The following is a 26700-nucleotide window of genomic DNA, read 5'->3' on the forward strand; positions in this document are numbered from 1 at the left end:
CTTTTCAGCTTCAACCTTATTATGCAAACAATTAAACAAAAGAAAGGCATGAAAACCAGCCAATCTTGTGGAGAATCGATTGATGAATCGAACAAAATTATAGTTTTAGTGCTGAGAGTCCTAATTAGCTGGGAATATTAATCAGAATCTCAAAATCGAAACAATAGATTCACGATTTGGTATATTTTTCGATTGAGAAGGTATATTTTGGATTTCTTTTGTGGGTCATGCGGTATATTTTATCCGCGGTCACACTCTCACCGTGCTGGAGAAAATTTCCCTGACCGTTGCAGGAGAGAATTTCCCTGACCGTTTAGACGCACGAGAGAATTTCCCTGACCGTTTAGACGCACGAGAGGATTTCCCTGACCGCAGAGAGAATTCCCCCGAACGTCAACTGAAAAATTCAAATAATCAAGTAAAATAATAAGCGAACCGCCGTGTGCTTTTGCATCCAAAATTTCAAAAACTGTCGTTGCCACCGGACGTGCTTGTGCTTGTCTCTGCTGTTGTTTTGCCGGAAAACGGAAAACCAAGTGCAAATAGTGTGCCACCGCCAGGATCTCTTTTCGGCGCCCGCAATCAAAGTAATTTTTTATCAAAATCCAACAAACGTGCCTGTGTCTGTGTGTGGTGTCACTTGTTGCATTTTCCACGTTTTTTTTTTGTTTTTGTTACTCTCATTGAAGTGAACGCGGGCCATCTAAACAAAGCAGTGCAAATACTATTGGTTATTTTGTTGTTGTTATTTTTGCATTGTCTGGCTGGAGTGTGGGAGTGCAATATGATGCCAGGATCCGTGGAACAGGCTGAACACAAAAAGGGCCGAGTAAGAATTTTGGTGACGGGAAGAATTGGAAACACAGAATAAGGATGACAAGCAAAGTAGAGTAAAAAGTCATGAAAACACAGAAAAAGGATGACAAGCAAAGTAGAGTAGGGTGGTAGCAGTAGTAGTAGTAGTAGTAGTGATGGAGAGATGCCTAATCGGACACTGGAAAGGGTCGAAGAGGACCAAGGAAGAGACGGATCTCATCCAAAAACAAAGTCTCCCACAGGCAGTCGCTATCAGCGCAGTCGCAGTCGACGCCGCAGTTGCCGTTGCCGTTGCCTGCTTGCGCAGCAATAAAATAAAAATTTACCAACATACACACACTGAGGACACGGACACGGACACTTACACAGACATGTGATACGAGCTAAAACAACCACCACTGGAGATCTCTCACCAACACAAACACACACACACCGAGCTGCGAGTCACACTTGCGCTCTGACAGTACGGTACGGTTGACGATGAGTGCTCTGGAGGGGTCGGGTCGGGGACGAGCAGGGAGCTTATCTCTTGCTTGCTTTGAGAACGAAGACGATAAAAGCAAAGCAAACAACACACTCACACACACACGTGGACACAGGCACAAACACGCGATGGACGGACGGTTGGACAGGAGGGACGGGACCCAATCGGCTGTTGCTGTTTTTGGGAAAAGAATAAAAGGAACAAAGCAAAGGCAAAAGCAAAGGCAACGAAACGTCAGTTTGCACTGTCTCTGCTTTGTGCCTCTGCTCTTCCTTTTAGCTCCTCATTCTGATTCTGCCTGTGCTTCTCCTCCTTTTCCGTTTAAGTGCCTTGCACATGTGCGTAAGGACGCACACACACATAGTCCCAATTTGTAAGCCGAGTGAGCAAGCAAGCAAGCGAGGAGATACCACCGCACAGACACATTCACTTTGTGTACCCAAGCCGTTCCCGTTTGCACGTGTAACGGCGCTCCCTCACCTCTCCTCACCGAATTTTGTCATTCCTCTCCTAACCATCGTATCTTCACCTTCTTCCTCTTTTCAGCTGCATTTTTTGTGTTTGTGAAATGTGAAAAAATAGTTCAAGTGCAAAATAATAAACGAAACAAGAAAAAAAACAAATCAAATTTCAAACGAAATTCAATCCCCCCTCCCTTGCAACAGTAACAATCAAAAGAAAAGAAAAGAAAAGATAATTCTGTCGCCTTGTCGAATCATCAAGCCCGAAAACAACAAATCAAGTTCAATCAGAAGGCTGGGAAAAATAAAGGAAAAATAAACAACAGGAGACGCAGCAGCGCAGGCCCCCAACAACAAAATGTCTGCCACAATAGTGCAGAAATCGACGGCAACAGTCGGCAATTCGCATTACTTTGAATGCGGCGACATATTCCAGACGGTAAGTCATCGCCATATTTTACCAAAATATAGTCCCTAGAAGGTTCCATGGAATGGGTAGCACTAATTCTCCTTTCATTGGACTTTCCCCTCCGCTAGTTAGAAATTGAATTTCCGGGAAAAACACAAAACTGTTCTGAGTTGTAAAAAATGTAAATCAGGTGTTTTGTGTTAGCTAAGTTAAACCTGTAAAATGGACTAACTTCTGTTTCGAAGCGAAGCCCATTTGCAATGAAAAACAATTGCAACTTAAAGTTGATGAATGTTTTTGTTTCTTAAACGTTTTTTGTGAGTCAAGTGCAAGTGTTTTTCAAGTGATTCAAATTGGAGTACATAGTTCTGCTACTACCAAAAACTATTGCAAAAATCTACAACTCACACTTTAGGGACCTCAATAGAGTGATTTCCACCAATACTAATGCAGTTTCCATTAAGTTGGTTTGTGTAAATATGTTGGTACCTTTTACTGTACGAATACAAAATTGCAACCAAACAGATTTCGATAGATTTGTGGTGTGAGCTTTTGTTTTGTACGCTGCCTGGCAGGTGCGGCGAGGGGAGGGGGTTGCATGGCATTTGCGAACACCGGCGATTATTCTTTTTGCGCATTTCGTACGTTTCCGTTTCGTTACACGTTCCACTAGTGTGTGAGTGTGTGTGTGTGTCGGTGTGTGAGAGTTATTATTCGAAATATTCAGCTGATTCATAATTATTTTGGTTGGCAAACACTCACAATTTTTGATGGCGACATCAAAATGCACAGCGACACACCGACAACAACATTCATTAACTGGAAAACGAACTAAATAAATTGTCTGATAAGGAGGTGCGCTTGTTGGTCTGTTGGTGGGTTGGCGGGCACGGGGGACCTGCTAAAATGATAAGTTCTTTGGGCAGTGGCAAAGAGGAGGGGTGTAAGGTGTGGCGGCCACAACAAGTGCCACAGACTGACAGGCTTTCATTCGATACGTTTCGATTCGGTTTCGTTTCACGCTCTCTTCACTCAATCGGTGTAATTGTAAAATGAAAGGATTGCTGTAGAGAGGGGGAATGGGAATGGGAATGCCCTAGCCCTCCTCTCTCTCTCTCTCCCTCTCTCTCCCTCTCTCTCCCTCTCTCTCACACTCTCTTGCAATCGCCTGATCCGGTGATCCGCTGTAACTACAACCTAAAGGAGATGGCAACGCAACGCAGCAATTGTCGTCATCAGGCAGGCGGCAGCATCATTAACAAATGATAATGATAATTTATAATGTAAGTGTGTGCGTGCGGAGAGTTAGTAGCTGCTTGCTGCGACTGAGACGTCAGCAGCAGTCGGACCAGCAGCAGTCGGACCAGCAGCAGCAGCTGGTTGGTGATCGACAACAAATTCGATTAAGTCAGTTCCGGGTTTGGATTTTCGTGTTTTAGTGATTTTTGGCTTTTTTTGTGTGTTGCTTTTGCCTTCAAGCGGTAGTGGAGAGACTGCTGCTGTGGTCTCCGACTCCCTCTCTCTCTCTCTCTCTCTTTCCTCTGCCTCCCACTCTTCAGCGCAACGGTTACGTGCAAAGTTTGTCATTGACACGAGATTCGAGGCAGCGTAACGAGGAGGGGGGTGAAGGACTGAACAGCTCAGAGTTTGGTACGATTGAGTTGGATTGAAATGGAAAAAGGAGTGAATGGAATGGAGACTGGAGAAGGCAGCAGCAACGCCACCAAGTGAGGCTGAATCACTTTTGCCATATGTACATACATTCTGCTAAATAGGGTTCAACCATCGACACTTACATGCATACATATGTAGGTCTATCATTAGGAATCGTCATCAGTCATCGGAAAAGTCTACAAAGTAGCTTTCCCCCATATGATTAAATTCTGAGTGCCGCTGGGCCTGCGACATCGAAATTTTTTTGTTTTCAAGTTTGTTTTGGTTTCTGTCGGGAGGGAATTTGCGTAAACTAAATGCAGGGCCATCGGGGGTCAAGTAGAACCCATCTACGAGTACACCACCAGCAAAAGCAACAACAACAACAAACACAGCGAATAAGGCCAAGACCCATTTGTCGTGCGGGGAGGGTTGATGTCCGATAAAGTTGCGAAAACTTTGTTGTATTTTCTGTGATTTTTTAACGAACTTTGCCTGCCTTCCTATTGTGCTATCGATTACACTAGTCCACACGGTTTGTTCCCATCGGACCAAGGCGTTATTTTGTTTCAGATGGATCGCTTTGGTTCGTTGGTTTAAAAATAAAGCCCCGATTTTGTGTAGTAGTGTTAACGGACGGAGCCCGACAGCAGGCAGGCAGCAGTAAGAGCGATCGTAATCGCGACTGCGATTGCCATGGAAAATGAATTTGTTGCTTTTGTTTTTGTCTTTTTGTGTAATCGCCCCGTCATTACGCAGCATTTTTGCTCCCCCTCTCCTTGTTGGCTTCTGTTTTTTCTTGTTGTTGTTTTCTTTTTTGGCAGACCGACCGCAATTGCAGCCAAAAGCAACAACAGTAAATTTGCTGCCGAAAGCGAAAGGGCGCACACACACACACACACACACACACAATAGAAACTGCTGCTGCTGCGATCGTTGCTGTTTTGTCGTCGTCGTCTTCTGCATGGTGCAGCGCGCACAGGCGACTAAATTGTCAGAAACGAAATAATGCACTCCAATCCCATTGAAGCTTGCTAACATTCTCGCTTGCTAATTTCAATATCAATTATCATTATCCTTTTTTTTTTAAATCCAAGCCTTTCGATTAATAAATATTAGTTAGGAATATCTATTGAAATCAATAATAGTTCCTCTTATTTACTCGTTTTAAAATCGATCGTTAAAGAAATATCATTCCCATGGATATCATGTGCATTTGTAGATCAAACGGTGCATTGACCTATAAAAAAGCGAAATACGAGAGATGAGAGGAAAACAAACAAAATAATTTATAAACATGACAATGTTTTCTCTAAAAACATAGCTCGAAACAGTATCCCTTCGCCCCACTTACCGACTTGCGAAAAATTCCATTGGTTGGGTGGGAATATTTTAATTCCCATAAATATTATGCACATCAATAGAACTTTTCCGAGGAACATATTTTTTTTAGTGGGTAATTCCCTCGAGCTGTTTATCTGGAGGTAAACAAATTGGACCCTGCTACATATTTGTCTATTGTCTCAATTTTCATGATTCGCTGGCCCCACTTGTGGGATGTAAAAGGAGACTCTTTGGTCATGGCTTTCCCACGCATGTCGACGTGCTGGCCAAGCACATTTTTGTCGGGTGGATGTTTATGGTGAAGTGATCGGATTGGGAGAGGAGAGGAAAGGAGATGATGGTCGGAATTATCTTTTTTGGCATAACTTTTATTTACATGGTTATGAAATACACAAATATAGACATGCATGTGTGTGTGAGTGTCGAATGAAGTTGGCGATCTTGGGGCCTGTTTTGTTTTTGCCTCTCTTGCCTTTTCCGAAAATGAATAAAAATGCTTAGTTTTGGTTTTAACCAGCAAAATCCTGAATATGTTGCGCCAAGTGATCATCGTATTACGTTTCATGGCTCACATGCAGCGTATGCACATCTACTTTACCCTCCACTTGGCTTCTCCTCCTCTCCTGTTCCCCTGGAGAGCGGAGAGTGGTGGGCAGAGAAAGGAGGAGAGGCTCACTTACAAACAACAGCGAGCGAGCGAGCGACTCCATCTTTTCCGAATATAATTCCATTTCCTGCCAAGGCGATAACGCTGCCGCCGTCACAGTATGTATGCATGTGTGTGTGTGTTTGTACATGTCCCGACGCTGCCGCCATTACTTGTGCTGCTGCCTCTGCATCGCTGATCGGTGATCGGCGGTGGTGGAGGTGGAGGTGGACTAGGAGGAGGAGAAAGAGGGGGAGAGTTAGCGAGGCCGCCGCTACCTACCTACAAATGGCCTGCCGCTGCCTGGGTCTTGCTGCGACCGATACCCGTGCGGGAAAAAAAACAACTCTTCAATCTCCGCTCTCTATGCCTGTTGCAGCAGTCCTACTTCCCCTTACCTCTCTGCAGCTCTCCCTCAAGAGGCAAACGTCATTTCATTTCGATTCGATTCGACTCGACTCCACTCGATTAATATGCAGCGCAGGCCGCGCACTCACCCACACACTGCCACAGGAACAGCCACACGCATGCGCTGGCAGAGGCTGGGGCAAAGCCATGAGGACAAAAGAGGATTGGGGGGAGCTTCTAGAGTCGAGTCATTGATACCCTTTCTAACCCCTTGTGCATATGGTTGGTCATTGAATTTACTTAAAGATCTAATGAATTCTTTGGTGTAAGAGCCTTAACCCGACTGCATTTTAAGAATCAAGAGTACATAGTGTACAAACATCTGTACAATAAATGTACACACCGAACTGATACTATCCTGAATACAAAGGGTATCAAGCACCGATTGACTGGCAGCTGACCCTACAAGAGGATTGTGAGAAAGGAGGAAAAGATAGAGCGGTTTATGATCCAGCCCTGATTGAAATTATTGTTGAAAATGTTCAGCAGACATCATAGATATGTATGTACATACATACATATGAATTTATGTACATATAAATGTATTTCCCATAGTAAATTGCATTGTAAGCCACCCATGCTGGACAGACAGCACAAACTTAATTGTTCCTCAATTATTTGTAGCTTTTTGCGTATTTCTTTACAACCCTCGTGTATTTGTTTTTATTTTGTTTTCTATTTTTGCCAAGTTAACAAAAAGATGAATTAAGAAAACAAATTGTTCATATAATGCAGCCGTTGCGTTTATTATTATTAATATTAACGTCTGTTATCATTCGTTTGTTAAAAAATAATTTACAAACATACATACATACATATGTATGTATTTATGAGATTGTTGTACCGTGTCCCTCTCGCTCTCTTTTCCTCTTTCGGCTCGCTCTCGCCTTTGTGTGCGATGTACATACGTACACGCATACGTTCATACACACATACATAGTTGTGTCGTCGTCGTTGGGCTCGCTATCTCCCACACCAGAGCCGAATGGCTCCCTCCCCCTTCCCCGATCTGCTACACACCAGCCAAGCCAGTCAAATGGGTACCGTACCTCCCTCGCGCTCCCTCACACCACATCGCAAGCCAAACGACTGCCTCCTCCCGATCGCTATCCCCCTGAGCCACATCGTACTCTTGTTTAGCTGCTCGGTTTGCGCCTGAGACCGTGTGTGAGTGGGAGAGAGAGAGAGTGAGGGAGCGAGTGATCAGCGAGAAAGATGTGATCGTGTAGACGGAGGCGGAGGCGAAGACGATTGCCTGCTGCCTGCTCTGGCACTTCATATTCTATTGTCACTGCTTGCTTGTTGCTGTTGTTGTTGTTGTTGTTGTCGTTGTCGTTGCTGTTGTAATCTTGAAATTGTCTTCCATGTGAGTTTTTGTTGCTGCCTTTGCCTTTTGCTAATGGCCGCTCAATTGAGTGCCAAAGTACAAGCCATCCCCACCCCCCTCTCAACTGCCATTCCCTAAGTACTAAGTGTAAATGCTCTTGTGTGCGTGTGCGTGTGTGTGTGAGCTGTTTGCATTTTGTTGCGGTGGGGTCTCGATCGTTTTGTTTTGTTTTGACAGGGGTGTTGTGTGTTGCGGTGGATGGGAGAAGCAATCGAATTAGAATCCATATTGACTAAACGTTGTACATATACATTTCTGGGAACGCAAAACCTGAAGCAGTTTATTATTATAATGTTGGTAAAAATCGAAAACCTGACATTCTCTAGCCATACACATACAATGTACTACATCACCCTCTTAATATTTCTCTCCACCACTGGCACTGCCACTGCCACTGGCATCGGCTCGCTCGTTTTCCTTCTTTTGCTCTCGCCCTTTTTGCTGCACTGCTTTCAAATTGAAACTGTTACTGTTCTCCTCTGGTGTTTCGTCGTCACTTATTAATATTTGTTAATAATGTTATGCTGGCGAGCGAACGCAAACATTTCTTTATTCATGCGGGCTCGCCCTATTCCTTGGCAGGGGCTGCTGCTGCCAATCCCAATCCTCAGCGCAGATCCCCTGCCCCCTTAATTCAACAAAAAATCCAATCGAATCTATTATATAATCGGCCGCAGTCGGCTATCGGTTTGACGTAGACGCTGGCAGCAGCAGCAGCAGCGAGCAGTAGTAGATTTCCATTCACATTCACTGTCGCTTTTTGATTGTTGCTTTTGCTTTTGCTTTTGGTTTTACTTTTCTGTGCGGGTTTTGCCCCGTTCGACCGCTTGGTCTCTCTAGCCAACTGGTTTTACAGGACAACAAAGATAACAGCAGCAGCAGCAGCGGCAGCGGCAGCGGCAGCGTAGAAGCAACACATGTGAGACAGGGAAAAAGTGCTTCTAAGCAAAAGCAACCCCCAATCCGATATCTTGTAATCGCGTCTCTCCCCCTCCCACTGCCATCTCCATCCCGCAAACACATTTGTTGTGGATTTGGTTTGCTGCTCACGATTTCGACAACGAGCCGAACCCGATCCGCTCCGATCCGATCCGATCCAAGCCTAGTCGACTCGAGCCAGACCACGTGTTCAACACATTCCCAACATGTTGCTCTCCGGTTCTCTCTCCTTCTTGGGCATTCATTCTCCCTCCTTTGCGAGCTGGACTGGCTGCCCTATGCCTGTCCCTCTCTGGCATTCTCGCCGTTTACCACACCACTTTGTAATCTTGTTCTTTGATACCCTTGCCGAGGATATGATGGTTCTTAGCAATTCAGATGGGGAGGATGAATTTCCGATAATATACAATCAAACAATATGCAGGATGAGGATCAATGGCGATAAACTGTAGATGTGTGTGAGTGGTGCCAAAGATTTGAAAACTGTTTGCGAAGCTGGATCACTAGATCACATTTATGTACAAATGAATAGGAAGGGTATACGGAGGTTAGACGCCGATTTCATCCACCCTTCGTGTTGTTGTTTCTTGTTCTTTGCTTTATTTTGTTTCTGCTGGTAATCAAACGGTTGCTTCGATGTATTTATTGGCGTTGGAAAACAGGTAGATGGAAAGAGAGATAGGGAGAAAAACAAGAAAGGGTAACGCTACAACCTGCGAAGCCAGCTCTGTCAGTCGTTCGATTTATAGAGGGGGGGAACTGCGTGGAAGGGAGGGTAACTTTCTGTCTTTATCTTAGGCCTTTCCCCACACTCCTTTTGTCAATGATTTTCCCCCATTGTCTGCTCTCTCTCCAACACACTATTTGCCTGGACCCTACCTATCTGGACATCCTGCGCCCCAACATGCGTGTGCGTCGTCTATGTTTGTATTCGTGTGTGCATTTCCATTCCCATTCCCTTCGTTTGCTAATTTCTATCGGCTCTACCGCTGCCTCTGCCCCTGCTTATCGCTGCAGCAGCAGCATAAAAAGAGCTGGAACAGCAGCAAAAGATTATTATTTTTATATGAACTAACTAACCCAATAATAAGTATTCTTATCACATTAAATCACACACAAGAACAAGCACACACGCACACAGGCATGACTACTTGTGCGCGCGCGTGTGTGTCAACAAGGGGTCGCAAGCGATAGAGAGAGAGTGGGAGAGAAAGAGCCATGCACTGCACTGCGATTGCTGTGTTTTTCTGTTTTCTGTTTTCTGTTTTTATTTCATTTTATATTTTGTTCGACGTGCTCCGCTGGCACTGGCGAGAGAGTAGGAAAAAAGGCACATACATGTGTGCGATTTATTGATGGGAGAGAGTCAATGATATAGTGGGGGATCGGATCGCACTGCCATGTGCTCGCACACAAACATGTATGCCCGGGCAGCGCGGTCAGCGGCGACGTCGTGATAAGCGCCAAGAACAGCTCTGACTGATAAAGAAAGTGAGTGAGAGATCGAGAGCAAGTGGCTCTCAGAGAATTGACTCTCAAACTATGTATCTGTCTCTCCCTCTGTCTCTCTCTGCGAGCTGATCTCTAGAAAGGGATCGCTGGAATCGATGTATGAATGGGAAACTATAGTCAGGGATGGGGTGGGGGTTGTCCCCCACCAGAGGCCGATGCGTTTCACCAGAACACACATTCCCCCGATAAGGATTGATGTGTTTTGACACCCCTCGCCGCTGTCTGACTGACCGCACTGATAGCAAGCAGAGTGGCTTGACAGCATAGTCGGCGGTTGGGGGTGGGTCGGGGGATAGGGTGTAACCGAGTGGACTAGAACAGAGGTTGGGGCAAGGGCAAAGGGTTCAAGCAGATAGTTTGGTCTGCCTCGGCTACGCAAGAAGACTGTCGGACCGATTGCACCACTGTCTCTCCTTCTCCTTCTGTCTGTAACCTCTACACGACTCTCCACGCTACGTCTTGCCTAGGCTGCTTTGGATGCAAACCTTTCCCATGTATTTACATATGTATGTATCTACCCGTACCCTTTCTAAATTTGTATAATTGCCTTTTTCCTTGACCCTCTCTGATTGTTTCTCCTCCATCGTGGTTGGTTGTCCCCTTTTCGATTCACTTTTGACTTTGTCTGTTTTGCGCTTGCTTCTCTGCTGCTCCTCTTTTGGCTGCTCCCATTCGACAACTCTCAGTTTCGATTACATAACAACTCTCGTGTGTAAAAGTGTGGCCATCTCCTATGGCCTTTCCGCCACTCTCTTCCACTCTTCCACCTTCCTCTCGTTTATCCCTTTGTTTGGCTGGTTTACTTTTAAGCAAAACAAAAACGGCAATTGCAACATTTTATTTGGCTTGTCGTTTTGCCTTTTTGCTTTTGCTATTGCCTTTGTTTTTTATTGTTGTTGCCTTTGAGTGGTTCGAGGGCAATATGCGAAAACTGCGCAAACGCAACGTTAAAGCAAAAGTAACAACAACAGTGGCAGAATAGCGGCAGAAGCAGTAGCAGAGGCAGAGGCAGCGACTGCGCGTCACATTGCGCGGCATTGCGACAGATAGCGTGTGTGCGAGTGGGATAGGGTGAGGGAGATGAGAAGCATCATCAGAAGAAGAAACAAAAACGAAACGAAACAAATTATTGTTATTACACATACACGCACACGCAGCGACACACATCGATGAAACCCTTCGAATATTCGACTTCGAATCAGGGCTTCGTGTGAGGGGGACTTTGTGTATGTGCCGCTGGATACCCTTTCTTTTTTATTTATGCATATTTTAATGACATATTAAAATATTCATTTACTTCAGAGGAACAATGGAAATGTATTTATTATAATTTAAAACTTGTGCAGCAACCATTGACTTGGTGTATCCGGCTGAGGGTATCAATATCTTCGAACACTCGATGCGTCCCCCTTTTCCTTGCTTGATTTTTGTGATGTGTTTTATGGCTCTTGTGCTCCGAATTTAGCAAGGCCAAGAGTTGTTGCTGCTTTTGTTGCTATTTGCTTGGGTTAATGCTTAATGTTGTGAAGTTTTCTTTTATTGTGTTTTATTATTATGTGATTTGGTCTGTGAGTGCGGTGCGCGGAGCCGGTTTCGTAGCCAGCCAAATCGAAAGAGGAAGCCACAAGACAAGGCAAGGCAAGACGAAAGACAAGAGTGGACAGACAGATAGAGAGAGAGAGAGAGACAACGGACGATTGGCAATGAAACGAAACGAAACTGGCACGCCAGCGGCGTAGCGTGTTGCGCATGCGTCGTCGGTCGTTTCCCCACCCGTAACCGTACCCCCTCCTCAACCATCACACAAGCAGCGGGCAACACTCTCGCTGTCTATGGGGTTCAGTGTTGTTTCTTCGTCGGTTACCAAATATTGTTACCAACAACAACAACAGCGGTAGCGGACAACGGACACCAACAACAACGGATGAACAATGAAAACGACACGAAAATGTGAAATGCTCCATTCGACCTAGACCCCAATCGATGGATGGATGGATGGATGGGGCCCAAGCGCCAAGCCCCAAGCCCAAGTATTGCCAAGTCGCGTAATGATGATCACGACGACGACGGCGACGACGATGATGATTGGCTTTGTATTTGTGTATTTGGGTTTTGAGTTTTCAGTTTTGGGTTTGGGCCAGAGACGTCCCAAATTTAGCCTTTGGCAACATTATGTAAATGCTGCCTCTTGGGGTTTTCCTTTTCTTTCATTTTAAACAAGAGAAGTAAAGCTTTAAAAACTTTACAAATAATTAGAGACAAGAAAAGGTGATTCGCGAGTTTCGTAGCTGGTGTTTATGGCTTAAATCTTTTTATTTGAATAGCTTTTATTTGGGTTTTTTTTCTTAAAGGTTTCTCTACTTTAACTTTTATGTAGAAAAGGAAAGGCTACATTTACGCAAATGAACATCCTTAGCACAGCGAAATGAAATTCATTTGCGTTGCGAAACTAAAGCTACATGGGCTACCCAATTCCGTTGTTCCCCGCATTGCGCCTGATTGCTTTAAAATATTCATTGGGCTGCTGCCCCGCTCCGCGAGAGCAATAGAGAGGGAGTCGGCCAGCAGGGGAACGAGGAATCGATCACTCAGCGGAGAGTGTGAGAGTGAGGGTGAGGGTGGGAGAGCCAATGATGCCTGCATTGAAAGTGGAGCTGCAGCTGGACTGGAATTGAATGGAAATACGGGAATGGGAATGGGGAAGGGGAAGGGGAGTAGGAATGTGCACGCTCGTAATGCCAGTACTCTCCCACTCCCGTGCACAGCGAAATGAATTGAAATGAAATGCAGTATGTATTGTGTTCGGTGAGGGGTGAGCGAGGGGGGTGGGGGGTGGGATGGCTGTACCCAGCTAATTTCCAAGTCAAATATTCCTCGGCTTTGCCTTGCGACAATTAAAATCGATTCCGAGGCCTTGTTTTTATTTGCTCTCTTTCTCCTTCATTCACTCTCCTTTACCCTCCTTTTCTTTGTGCTGTCTATCCGGCTGGCTGGCTGTCTGTCTGCCAGTCTGCCTGGGTTGTCCACAGATGGGTTGAGTGGAGGGAGGAGTTAGCTTTGATTCGATCTCGATCTCTGCTTGCTAATCAAATTGTTACCCAACAAAACAAAGCAAAACAAATCAAACACACACAAAAAACAACGAATCGAATACGAATTGAAGCAACAAAACACTGAAATCTCACACTTTGCATAGAAAATTTGAGGCTTACCTTGAACTTTGATTGAACTGAAATCTGGCGGCCACACGAATCTGGAACCCCCCGGTACCCCCCCAGCAGCAGCAGATAGAGTTTGCTTTTCGAGCATCACCAAATTATCCAACGATCGATCTTCTTTGACAATTTAGCCGGGAGACTAGCATCCCCAATCCATCCTCATCATCCCTCATGAATATGGATAAAGGAATGAAATTGTACATACAGTCGTTAATCTAGTTTCCCATATTTATACATAATTATGCATGTAATACATAGATTCATTTCTTATCCATTTCCACACGTGCTTGGGCTCGCTTCTGAGCCTCTGAATACGATATCCATAGGAAGGCAAAGTTCCAACCATACACAGAAAATTGCTTTTGGATATCCAGAAATATGCACAAACTGATGTTTATTTATTTCCTTTTGTAACCTGTTGGTTTTTTTTGCTGCTGCTCTGCTTCTTCTTCGTTCAGTGAAGGATCGAAACGGCACACGCCTCCACCCCCACTGCCACTCCCACTCCCACATCCCATTGGATTCACCTCCTGCTCCTACTCTTTGTCTTCCCGCAGCCCTCGCTCACCCAATTCTACTCTCAGTCAACCCCCACACACACCCTTATCCCCCCCCCCCACTCCCTGCTGCTGTTCCTCTCTTACCTGTTTTTTGTTTGCAGGTTGCTGTTGTTGCTGTTGTTGTCGCAAGGCATTAAAAATAACACTCAATAATAATTTTGTATTCATTTTCAATTCGCATATTGACGTCGACAGCGGCAGAACAGCAGCAGAGGCAGAGGCAGAGATCTGCTCTGTCTTTTTCTCTCTCTCTCTCTCTCGCTCTCTCTGTGTGTGTGTGTGGCTGTGTGCTTGTGGTGTGCCTTTGTATTGGTGTTAGCTCATCGAGGTTATGGATATTGCGTCGTCGTCGTTTGTTATCGTCATCATCATGTAGTTGTTGCTGGGCTTATGCTGATGTTGTTGCTGTTGTTGTTGTTGTTCTTGTTGCTGTTGCTGGTTTTAGCTTTTAAAAAATAAAAACCAGTTCGTCAGCGTAGCAGGCAGGCAGGCAGGCAGGCAGCAGGTCTTCAGCATCTCACAGCCACACAGCCGCAGAGAGCCAACCTCTATGTGTGTGTGTGTTAACGTGTTTATGAGACACACAAGTAAGCGAAAAAAAAAAAACACACACACACAGGCCACCACCAACAACAACAACAACAATCACCACAAAATCTTACCTAACAGCCGGAGCACCCGTCGCTGTCTCAGTCCAAAAGCCAGGCCCCAGGTCCCCACAATCAAAAAAAAAGTTGTACAGAAAACACAACAGACATTGTACATATGTATGTATATTGTTTATGTATACATAAAATATACATGCATACTATGTACATACAATGTATGTAAAGACGTTTGCGTATAAAAGATCCAATTTGTATGTTAAATAACTATAAATAAATAAAACTATGGAAACACATACAGAAAAAGATAGAGACAGAGATACCGATACAGATACCCCCAATAAATGGTATAACCGAATCTACACCAGCAGTCGACTGTCTTATGGATATGGATTCAATGGTCTTCGAACCGGAACTTCGACTCCAATCACAGCAATTAAAACAAAAACAACACAAAAGCTTGCCAGAGCCCCCAAGGTCTCCCTCGCTCGCTCGCTCACTCTGTTTTCGCTCTCTCTGAGAGTGTGAGCAGGAAAAACCCTTTCCGTTCCTCCCACTAGAAAAGGAAGGCCTCTGGTCTGGGTCTCACTTTCGTCCATAACTCTCTTTCTCTCCAGCTCCCCTCTTCTCTAGCTGCTAGGTGGAAAGGGGGCTTGGGTAGGGAAATCTTGTAAGGATTGTAGGAAACCCAAAAGCAGAGGAAAACGAAGGCAAGAACAGGGCAAAAAGCATCTTGCAGCGGCAAGACAAGAAAAGAGGCCGAGCCAGAACCAGAGCCAAAGAAAACGGCAAAGAGCAAGAGCAAGAACAAGAGCCACGACTGGAAGGAAAAGTAAACTTATTTTCATTTTCAAATGAAAGGGAAATTCTCACCTAGATGAGAGAGGGAGAGGGCGATGAGTAGAAGCACACAGGCAGCGAGAGAGAGAGAGAGAGAGACTAAGCTTTAAACAGTGACAGCGATAGGTAGACGGTTGGAAGGAGAGCGAAAGAGAGATCATACATAATATCACACACACACGCACACCATCAAAGCAGCGCAAAAAGCAAAAGCAAAACGAGAAAAAAAAACAAAACAAAGAATAAAAATGAAGAATGTCGAACCACGAAACATTTGATACCCTTCCACGCCTTTGGCTCCTCGACTGGAATCCGAATCACTAGCTGAAGAAAATATTCTGCAGATATGCGGAAATTGTAAGCTTCGAAATATTCCTAAACATGCGACTGGGGAGGTAGCGTATCCCAAAGTACGACTCAAATCCACGACCCGACTCTGATCTAGCATTAGCTGTGCTACCCTCTGCCTCTGCCTCTTTCTCTGTTTCTCTTGCTTTGCTGCCTCCTCTCCGCTCTTTCGCCTGGCGTAGTACCCGCTGCAAGCTCCCTGCTACACTCCTGTCTTAATCTTGTTTTCACACACACACACACACTGATACGGAAACCAAAATCCAGTCAGAGAAGGGAGCGGAGCGGAGCGGAGCGGAGCGGAGAGTGGGAATGAGCAAGCGATTGTGGCGTTCGCCAACTTAAAGTTGTTTTCGAACACGTTTAAGCGTTTCGAGAGACACATCGTAGCACAACGAACAGCAGCCCCCCACCCCCCCCCAACACACACCACTCCCCCTTCTGCCATTATGTGCGGTACTTTATGCATGCTAAAGCTTAAGCAGCAGCAGCAGCAGCGACACCAGGAGTCAGCGTATCCGCAGTCAACGTCTCAGTCGCAGTCGCTGCGATGCCGTAAGCAACAAAGTTGGTCAAAGCAGTCGTAAAAGGTTTGCTAAAACTTGTTGCCCATTGCCCATTGCCTCTGCCCGCCCTCCTCTGCCTGTGCTAGCGATCGGTCCGCGCTTTGCAGAGTTACAGAGCAGCAGCGGCTACAGCTGTACAGGGTTGCCAGGTGGTTGAGATTATCGCAAAGCTTGAGGATCTCATCTTAAACCAAAAAATTGATATTCCATCTCCTCCCAAAACGTAGTGCAGGAAATTGAAATTAAATTAAATTGGAATTGAATTCAAAATACTAACAATGGAAACTGAAAAACAAATTTAGACACGATTCCGTGTGCTTCGCAGAGATAAGATAGAGAGCCGGAGGCAGTCGGGCAGGCAACAGCTACAACAAAAATAAAATGAATTTTTGTTTTGTTCTTTCTGTTATGTTGGGACTGTATTGAACCCATTAACCAGGCACAGGCCAATGAATTAATTTCAAATATAAATTGATTTTGTTGTTCCTTTGATACTGAATACCAGCCTAACGATAACCTCAACTCAATTTATTTATGTTTGTTGATATATCAAAGATTCTTGTTGGAATTTGAATTTGTATGTTTTTGTGTACTATACGTATCATGCATGCCCCCCCATCACCTTATTATTATTTGTTGAAATAAATGACTAAAGTTGTGTATTCCGGGGCAGAGATAAGGTGCTCCGTTTCGCTCCGTAAGTGGGGTAAGGCAGCTTTAATCTATAATCTCTCGCTCTCGCATGGAGATTTGTAACCCATTTTCCTGCTTCCACAACATTTGTCCCCACTGCTGTTGAACTGCAATGGACACTCTGGCAACTCTGTTGCTCTGTCGCTGTCGCTGTCGTTGCGCATGCGTTCGCCGTTTGCCGTTTGCCTCTCTTCGCGCACTTGTTGAGCAACCGCAGTCAACTGGTTTTCGCTGCTAACAGAGCGAGAGAGGGAGAGGTGGGCGCTGCTGCTGCGCCTGCTGCTGCTGGGCCCCAAAATGTTGATGGCTGCGCGTCTGCGTGTGCTGCTGCTGCGGCGGCTTTTAGCTCCGGCTTCGACTGTTGCTCGAGGAAGAGTCAGAGGGGGAGGGGGGATGGGGATGGGGAGTTGGCTTTTCGTGTTGTTGGCTTGAACTTGAGCTCCATACATATGTAATTGGCTCTTGGCTGGGCGGGCAGCTGTTGCTGCTGCTGCTGCTGCTGTGAGAGTAGTTTTGGCCACGCTTGGAGTGGCATGGCATGGCATGGCATGGAGTGGGTTGCCGTGTGCTGCCAGCCAGCCTCTCTCTCTCTGTGTGTGTGTGTGTGTTAACTGGTTGCATAACATGTTACAGCATCGCACGAAACGAAAACGAACCACGGCGACGGGCGGGCAGACAGACAGACCGACAGACAGACAGACCGACAGACGGAGAGACGGCGTTCCCCAAAAAGAAATAAAACCGAAACTGATGACGACACGAACAGAGAGAGGGTGCATAGCGGATAGGTGGGCAAGTGGGGAGTGGCGGAAGAGATGGGAAAGGAGGACTTGGAAAGGAAGTGTTTGCTTTGGAGAGGACTATCGAGTGTTGCATAGAGAAATGGCGAGCAAAGATGAAATATCTATTAAGATACCCTTCCAGACAGAGTATGTCCGACCAAAGAGATCCTTGGCAAATGGAAGATTTAGCCACTGCACCTCGCTTATTCGTTGGCTGTGGCAAAACTTGTTAATATTATTCGATTGCCTGTGACTTCCTGTGAGCTCAACTCTTGCCGCATTTCGACTGACATTCACATTGATCACAAGTCCAAGCCGTAAGTAGAGAATTCAAGTGAGTGTGAAAGACTCTTCATTGCTCCACGAATTCGATTCGAATTTCGAATTGGTCATCCCTGCACCCGCAGCCGCAGCCGCAGCAGCAGCCGCTGGTTGTAATAGAGAGGGGAGAGTGTATTGTTGTCTTTCTGTGTGTGTCTGTGTGTGTGTCTGTGTGTGTCTGTGTCTGTGTGTGTGGTTGGTTAATGTCTGGAAAATTATAAGCATTTGTGACTTTTGCAATATCCACACACTGCAAGTGCTGCTGCTACGCCTCAGTCGCTGTCGCTGTCGCAGTCGCTGCTGCAGTCGCAGTCGCAGTCGCAGTCGCTGCTTACCAAAATAACGCTGCTGCTGCTGCTGCAGTCGCTGCCGCTAGTAGACCAATTGCCGCTGCGTGTGTGTGTGTGTGTGTGTGTGCATGTGTGCGTTGGGGGTTTTTTGCTTATAGGTCAAGTTAAAAGTAAAAGTATCCAACACCATTTGAGCCGTGTCTGGGCTGCTCTCTCGCCCGCTCTTTGCCTCTTTTTTTGCGAAACGTTCGCGTTACGTATCCCTGCCCGAAAAGCAGCAATGGAAATTGATTTCAACGTTTGTATCTCTCCCATTCGCAGGTGGCCAGCGATCATCACCAGCCGCAGCAGCAGCAGCAGCAGCAACAGACAGCGGAGCAGCTCATCCTGGACATCAACATGGAGCAGTCCTCCCAGTCACAGCAGCAGCATCGCCTGCACGGTGCCCTCACACGCACCATCTCACAGCCAGCGCAGCAGCGCCACCCACTGCAGCAGCAACAGCAGCAGCAGCAGATCCAACAGCAGCAGCAGCCACAGGGTGTTGCCTCTTTGGTGACCATCATTGAGAATCTTGGGAACATGAATCTGCACCGCAAGCTCGAGCGCACGCAGTCGGAGCCGCTGCCCCAGCAGCCCATGAACATATCTCGGTGAGTGTTGCCCCCCAAATGCAGATCCTCCACTCGATCCTCGACTTACTTATGACTCATTTGCTGTGCCTTTTGCTTGCTTTCGTTTGCTGCAGCTACAAGACGGAGCTCTGCCGCCCGTTCGAGGAGGCCGGCGAGTGCAAGTACGGGGAGAAGTGCCAGTTCGCCCATGGATTCCACGAGCTGCGCAACCTGCAGCGCCATCCAAAGTACAAGACGGAGTACTGCCGCACCTTCCACAGCGTCGGCTTCTGCCCCTATGGGCCACGCTGCCACTTTGTGCACAACGCAGACGAGGCCCGTGCCCAGCAGCAGGCGGCAGCCCAGGCGGCCAAGTCGGGACAGCAGCAGCAGCAGCAGCAGCAACAGGGACAACAGCAGCAGCAGCAACAGGGACAACAGCAGCAGCAGCAGGGCTTCCAGAAGCCATCACAGCTCGGCAGCCAGACGAGCATCAGTCAGAGCATCAACATCAGCCAGAGCCCGTTCTTTATGCCGCTGAGCCCACCGCTGAGCATGAGCACCGGCTCGGACCGGGAGTCGCCCACCGGCTCCCTGTCGCTCAGCCCCACCAACTCGCTGACGAGCTTCCCCTTCCACGATGCCATGCCGCCGCAGCACGGCGGCTACCTCTGCATGCCCGTGGGCTCCTCGGGCGGCAAGCACGGCACCGGCGGCGGCGGCGGCAGTTCCGCCTCATCCACATCCTCGTCCTCGGGCCTCGGACTGGGTCTGGGCATGGGCATGGGCATGGCCATGGGACCGGCCACGCCGCCAGAGAGCCCCAATGTGCCCATCTCGCCGGTGCACACGCCACCACCGTACGAGCCCAGCACCCCGAGCAGCAGCAGCAGCAGCATGAGCAGCGGCATGGGAATGGGAATGGGAGGAGGAGGAGGAGGAGGACAGGCCAAGCAGCTGCTGCAGAAGAGCATGAGCACGCCGATGCAGCAGGAGGAGATGCCGCGTCTGCCCGTCTTCAATCGACTGAGCTCCGCCGTGGAGGACTACCAGAAGAAGCTGCTGTCCAGTCTGCTGCCCTAAGCACGCAGCAGCAGCCCAGCATTCACCCTGCACCCTCATCCCACACTGTCCCGCATTCCGCATCCCTCCAATCATCTAATCAGCCCAACAACAACAACAGCAACCTTGACAAAATCTCAACAACGACTACTCCGAACCATTGTAGACTTGATCCCCCTGGCTGCCCACCCTAAACCTAATCCAAATCCAAATCCAACAACAACAACAACAACGATGATCTTGACCAACGAACAGCAACAGAATGAGCCACAGAATGTTGCTCCACACAAAGCAAAGGCAAAAGCAAAAACAAAGACAATTGAAATGAAATTTTGATCTTGCAAACATACAAAAAGAATTTGTAGACATGCGACACACGCACACCCATTAGAAGCCGGGCAATTAACCAGATTGCTATTGTTTAATATTTATGCAAACATTTGACTAGTTATTAGATGCGATCGATCGTCCTGAGAGCCAGCCGATCCGAGCATATATCCAAGTGTGAACACGCACACACGCAAGCGCATGCATTTGCGATATATTTGATATATGCATAACGTTGGAGCGTAACGTTGTCTTCCAATCCGAGGGCCCGAAAGGAGGGCTCTTTAATTTATTTTCCTTGCTGCTAAATGATTTAGTGGCAGCAATCGTTGTGTACATATGCGATATGAGTTGATATTTCTTGATAAACTTTATATAAATTATATAAAATTACTTACAATTACGAGACTACACGATAATGATAATGATAACGATAACGATAGCGATAGCGATAACGATGCCACTCCACTGGCCATCGCTATTATCGATGATATACCTCTTGCAGGCCACTGCAATGCAACAAAACAAAAACAAACAAAAAACAACTAAAAAAGACCCAACACAAGCACAATTATAGCAGAAAAGACGAAACAGACACGCAAGAACAAAGCAAAGCAGAACAGAGCAGAGATGATTATCGATTGTAGAACGAACGCCTATCGATAGCTCGATACGCGATTACATTTGATTCTTGTTAATGATAACTTCTTATCGATAATTGTTTTGAAATTAAAGGAAATGCTGATTTTTTAGACACACATAATTTATTTTCACATAAATATACATACCAGATATTTTATATGCGATTAATGTTAATAATTTATGAAACCAACCTGCTCACACATACAACAGAATACACACACACGAGACACACACACACGAGACACACACACACACACACACACATACACACACATATTTTGACCATTGATAATTTTATGTTTTTTTATATGGTATATATTCAGAAGGAATCATTTTGTTTATTATATATTTTGTATTTAACTTAATTTATTTTACATTTTTTTCTTGATTTCTTATTTTGGGTGCAGTTATATAATTATAATTGTTAGTTTTACGCAGGGGAACAGAACATAAGAGAACAGAAGAGAAGAGCAGAGACCTCTCTCTCCTATACAATCAGTGCCCCAGGGCCACCCCAACAAGCACAAAGCCCGAGTCCAAGCCCCATGATAGACAGTAAACCCATCACGTGGGGGGATCTTTCGTTGATCTTTGGGAGGAGCAGGTGCACAAAACTGAGTACAGTGTTAGCGATGTATAATTAAGCGAAACGCAGCAACAAACACAACGCAGCCTACAAAAGCGACAACTTAATGGAAATATTTAAATTATTTATGTACAGAAACGGCACCCTCTACCCTCTAGCCTCTACCAATACGTACATTTGTATTTATATATTTGAATCCATAGAAATGTTTTAATCCTTTTACTCCATTTTGTTTGTGTCATTCTCGATTTGAAGTCAATCGCAGTCCAATGTTTAACTATTTATATTTATTAGCTCCATTTGACAGTGGCATTGGTACGTTATTTATGCAGCAGAATAATTCGATGGGGGGCGGGAGAGGGGCGGCGCTCGTTGATCAATCAAATGTTGGGGGTGGGGTGGGGCTTATAATTCTCAAAGTGCCTTATCATTAATATATAATATATATATGAATATGAATATGAAACAAGTACAGAAAACACACACAAATTATGCTTAGTCCTGAGAAAGAGGGAACAAAAAATATGTAAAGAAAAAAACGTACAAAAAAAGGAAAGAAAAGCAAAGCAAGCGAGTAAAATCGGTGGAAATGCATAATGATTATTTATTTGTATTTAATTGCTATCCAGATTGTTCCACGAGTAGCGCTAAATCAATACCCACTTGTTGCGGCAGAGTGCAAAGGTCTACCACATAAATCATACCCTGTAAACGAGCCAATATAAATTACTGTTTTTTTTTTATTTTTTGCTGTATTTATACTTAAACCTTAGACTTTAATGAAACCCCCAGCTTTTGGTTAATATTATACAATAATTCTCTTTTTATAACAAAACAAAACATGCTCTTCCCTTTGTACAACAAAACAAGCAAAGAAAAACAAACAAAACACAATCAGGCGAACGTCAATGTGTGGCCTTATCAAATGGAACCCAAGCCTTCCCTTTATGCCTTACACCCCACAGCGGTCGTCTTCCCTTTTAAGAAAAAAAAAAATATTACACTAATCGGAGGCGAAAGAGAGAGAGAGAGAGAGAGAGAGAGAACTCTGGAATGACCCACATAATCAATATCAGAGAGTGGCGAGGAACAGGAAAGAGTTGTTTGAATGCCAGTTGAATTATTCACTATTTATACACCTACAATATACTTATTATACATACATACATGTACTACGCCCACAATCAGCAATACCTTTGTTCGTTATTTATGTAACCACACACCACACCACACCATGATAATTCATAGATTTCCTCCGCACAAAAAGACAACAGCCGATCGGGATCCGGATCGAAGCACACAGCACACGGCACACAACTCTGTAAATGATGAATTTTGCTACATTCTGCAACATGCCTATTTATGCTTCCATTGCAACACAACTGTGTGTGTATTTTTATATAGTAAATTACACTTTTATGAATTAAAGAAACCATTTAGCTTATGGCGAATCTTAGGTTATCTAGCAATTAAACAAAAGCGTTACAAAATAAATGAAACAAACAAAAAAAAGAAAACAAAACAAAATCGAGTTGTTGTTTTCCATTTACCTTTACCCAATAGCAATGGGTTTGCTCTCTGTAGTGCGGAGAGGGGGGTTATCGCTAGTCTCTCTTGTCTCCGGCACTCCGATTGCCAGCTCGTTAAAGCTTTTACATATTCTTTTTTCCGTTGCTGGCAAAGCTTTTGTCATGCGATATTTTGCCACAAGGCAGGGGGAATTCATTTAGCATTACAACGGATTTACAGCTTAACGATCGGAGAGGATTTTGAGACGATCTTCAGGCAGCGCTCTGGCACAAAATAAACAGCAACGAGAAGGGACGTGTGAGACGCTTCTTACGCGTCACAACTTTTATACCCGGCACTCAGTACTACATCTGCAACGTAGCGATACAACTTACTCAAGCGATACAGGAGACTCGTACCTTCGCCAGGAGGCATGCCATGTCCTGATCCGACAGGAAACAGCCGAGTTATAGCGTTGAAGGGGATTATATAGAAAAACAATATTCAAATGGCATTATCCTTAATGTCCTAGCACCCGAAGTGATCCGGGACATTTTCCCGATCCCGAGGAGGCGTGACATGTCCTATTTCGACAGGAAACAGCTGAGCTATAGCCTTGTAGAGATTAAAAAGAAAAAACAACGTGAAAATGGCATTATCCTTAATGTCCTTGCACCCGAACTGGTCGCAAAGGATCCAGGACATTGTGCCGATCACGAGGGGGCGTGGCACATCCTGGACGGACTACAAATAAAGGAGAAAACAACAAAACAAATCTCTCCTGTTATTTTTGTCAAATTTTGACAGTCACCTCTTTGCACAGTGGCGCCCACGCGATGAAGACGGTCATTTCTGGAACTAAAATAACGTAGTTCGAGAATTGGCCGATCTGTGTTGGGACGCCACTGTGAACTTTTGAAATTGCTTCACTGAAATGGCCGAAAACTGGAAAATTTTCAGACCAAGTACCAGGCGAACAGAAGTCAGTAGAAGGTAACTGGTTTCCATGTTTTTCACTGTGTCAAAAGCTGGATGCTATTAAACCGCATTTAATTTTAGTTACTTGGCGACTGAAAAATGAATTGCGGTTTCATAGCATCCAGATTTTGGTGGCTCTAGCTTTTATAATCTCTGAGAACTAGCCGACAAACAAGACGGACAGACGGACGGACGGACGGACAGACGGACAGACAGACATGGCTCAATCGACTCGGCTATTGATGCTGATCAAGAATATATATACTTTATGGGGTCGGAAACGTTTCCTTCTGTGCGTTACATACAAACGTTATCCGCACAAATACAATATACCCTATTTACTCTTCGAGTACCGGGTATAACAACAAATATGATGGCCAAGCTCGAAATACAAGCTGGTTCAAGCAGCCAGCTTCATGGCAGCCAAATATCATAGTTTCATAGCAGCAAGCTTTGCAGCCAGTGTTCAAATGGATTTGTTGAAAAAAGAAGGCATACTTTCAGGCTGTTTTGGTCTTTGCTTGGCCTTTGCTTGGTTTCCTCTGTTTGGGAGTACCAATTACCACCTTAAAACGAAATCCATCTAATCCAGAACGAAACGAAACATAATCAAAACCATTTTGTCAGACACATCTTTTGTTTTATTTGCTTTGTATTTGTTTTTATTTTTATTTATACTTTGTTGTTTGTTGTTTTGTTTTGTTTCTTTTTAATATGTTGTGTTTAATTTTATATTATTATACGTTTAAGCTTACAACTTAAGGCATAAGGTTACGAACTAAAACTTAGGTGCTAAACATCATTTATCATGCCGTCGATCATAATCAGCTTCAGCTCCAGCTCCGCGCACATTGCTGCCAGTATATGTGCATAATGCCCTCCCCCAGCATTTATCATCCATGCCTCGAGCTGTTTCCATCTTGTGTCATTAATATTGGTTTATTGTTATCGATGATGTCCTCAAAAACAGTTTGTTGTGTGTGTGTGTTCACCATATTTCTTGTTTGCCATATAATTTATATAGATTTTTGCATTGTTCCAACAACAGAATAGATCCCAAAACATTAGAAACTTCCTCCAATATAGCGAACTTAAATTTTTGGTTTGCTTTTAATCCATCGACCGGCGCTTTCGCACAGCTTTAAAATTCGGTTATTTTTTAGTTCATACATTTGCATTCTTATCTGTTTTCGTTTTTATATATTTATTGTATAGAAAGTGCTCTCTACCGAGGATCGAATCGATTTGGGATCGGAATTGGGCCAGGATCGAGTCGAGTGGGGGCAACGGCGAGCTGTTTCGTTGTGTTGTCGGCTCTGTTTCAGGCCAAGCATGTGTCCATGCGTCTGTCCGTAACCGTCTCAGTCCTCGTTCAGGCTCTGGTCACCCCAACATCACAACATCACAGCCCAATCCCAACCCCAAACCACAAACCCAAACCACAAACCCACAATAACCCACCCGACAGGGGCCCCGGACGCCGTTCAATTTGTTCAGTTATAATTTGTTGCCGTTTTACATAAATTTATTCATACACACATTGGGTATGTATGCAAAAATGTAAAATTGGGTTTCTGTATATATATATGTATATATAGAATTTGTTTCATTATTTAATTTGTTATATATATATATTTATAAAAAAAAATACGCGTTATGCTCTTAACTAAAACGTTGCTTCTGCTCTGACGGCCAGAGGTTGCGTTACATATTTCTTATAGCATTTCATGTCCGTTGCCGATTCAATGCACATCTTTATCATTATCATTATCTTTATCTTTATCGGTATCTTTACCGTTAGCTGGTACATTCACATATATTTATATCTATATATTTATAATTTTCCGTTAATATTTTACAATTTTCTGTTTTTGTTGAATAAGTCTTAGCGTTTGTTGTTTACTTTAATATATATATATTTTTTTATATAATTGTTTTTTTGTTTTGTTTTGTTTTAGTTTCATTATGTATTAAAAATATTGAATTATATTGTTTTGTGGTTTTTCAATCGGTTCATTCTTGTTTTTTGCGTTTGCAAGTAAAAAAAATAAGTTAAAAAAAAAACACGAATTAAACAGTAAAATAGCTAAACACTAATCCGTTTCGTAAGACATAGGGGGGGGTTTATATAAAAAAATATGCATACACATACACATCCATCAATATATATTGTATATATAATGCCAGCAACTATCATGGATGACCGACCCATACAGCTGTCCAGATGTCCTTCTTCCAGCATAACTCTAGGTATTACATGTGTATTGTATGTATCATTTGCATGGGGTTTCCTTGCCTTTTCTCTGGCTCTCTCTTTTCGTTACGTTTCTTTATTTTACTTACAAGCGACATTTCATTAGATTAGCAATAAACGTAGTACATAATCATAATCGTAATCATAATCATATTTATAATCATAATCCAACATTAGCGTTCGCTTACAGTGGATGCAACACACAAGAATCCATCGTAAATTAGTTTTGCGTATATAAAATTGAAAAAAAATATAACTAATATGTATATATAAACGATTAATAATCGTAATCCTAATCGTAGGGTGGTGGGGGGAACGGGGCACGTATAGATAAGATCGATTGAAACGATGAAACGATCTTGCATATATTTTTTTTTATGTTCTTTTATGAAATTTACAAAAAGTCGTTGAAATAACGTATGGTGTTGGTAGGGGGAGGGGAGGGG

The 26700-nt window shown here is 44.5% G+C and overlaps 1 protein-coding gene across 3 annotated transcripts; it reads left to right on the top strand.

Moving 5' to 3' along the window:
- Positions 1 to 445: 445 nt before the first annotated feature.
- On the top strand, positions 446 to 20837 carry LOC117903123 (protein TIS11). 3 transcript variants are annotated; one of them, XM_034814951.1, is made up of 4 exons: positions 446 to 587; positions 1847 to 2200; positions 18604 to 18798; positions 19287 to 20837. In XM_034814951.1, exons 2-4 carry the CDS (start codon positions 2120 to 2122, stop codon positions 19977 to 19979), a joined length of 969 nt encoding a protein of 322 aa, XP_034670842.1. In that variant the 5' UTR covers positions 446 to 587; positions 1847 to 2119; the 3' UTR covers positions 19980 to 20837. The 3 variants fall into 3 exon arrangements, with proteins under 3 accessions (XP_034670842.1, XP_034670840.1, XP_034670841.1); XM_034814949.1 differs by having other exon boundaries at positions 447 to 587; positions 18604 to 18935; positions 19031 to 20837; XM_034814950.1 differs by lacking the exons at positions 446 to 587; positions 1847 to 2200; positions 18604 to 18798 and adding exons at positions 11877 to 11951; positions 18805 to 18935 and having other exon boundaries at positions 19031 to 20837.
- Positions 20838 to 26700: the final 5863 nt, after the last annotated feature.

The sequence above is a fragment of the Drosophila subobscura genome, chromosome A (assembly GCF_008121235.1).
Source record: "Drosophila subobscura isolate 14011-0131.10 chromosome A, UCBerk_Dsub_1.0, whole genome shotgun sequence".
Classification (NCBI taxonomy): domain Eukaryota; kingdom Metazoa; phylum Arthropoda; class Insecta; order Diptera; family Drosophilidae; genus Drosophila; species Drosophila subobscura.

Excerpts from the sequence above, each read along its gene's own strand:
- LOC117903123 (XM_034814949.1), top strand. The coding sequence starts at position 2,120 with ATGTCTGCCACAATAGTGCAGAAATCGACGGCAACAGTCGGCAATTCG. Across the intron at positions 2,201-18,603 it reads GCGGCGACATATTCCAGACG|GTGGCCAGCGATCATCACCA; the intron begins GTAAGTCATCGC and ends TCCCATTCGCAG. Across the intron at positions 18,936-19,030 it reads CAGCCCATGAACATATCTCG|CTACAAGACGGAGCTCTGCC; the intron begins GTGAGTGTTGCC and ends CGTTTGCTGCAG.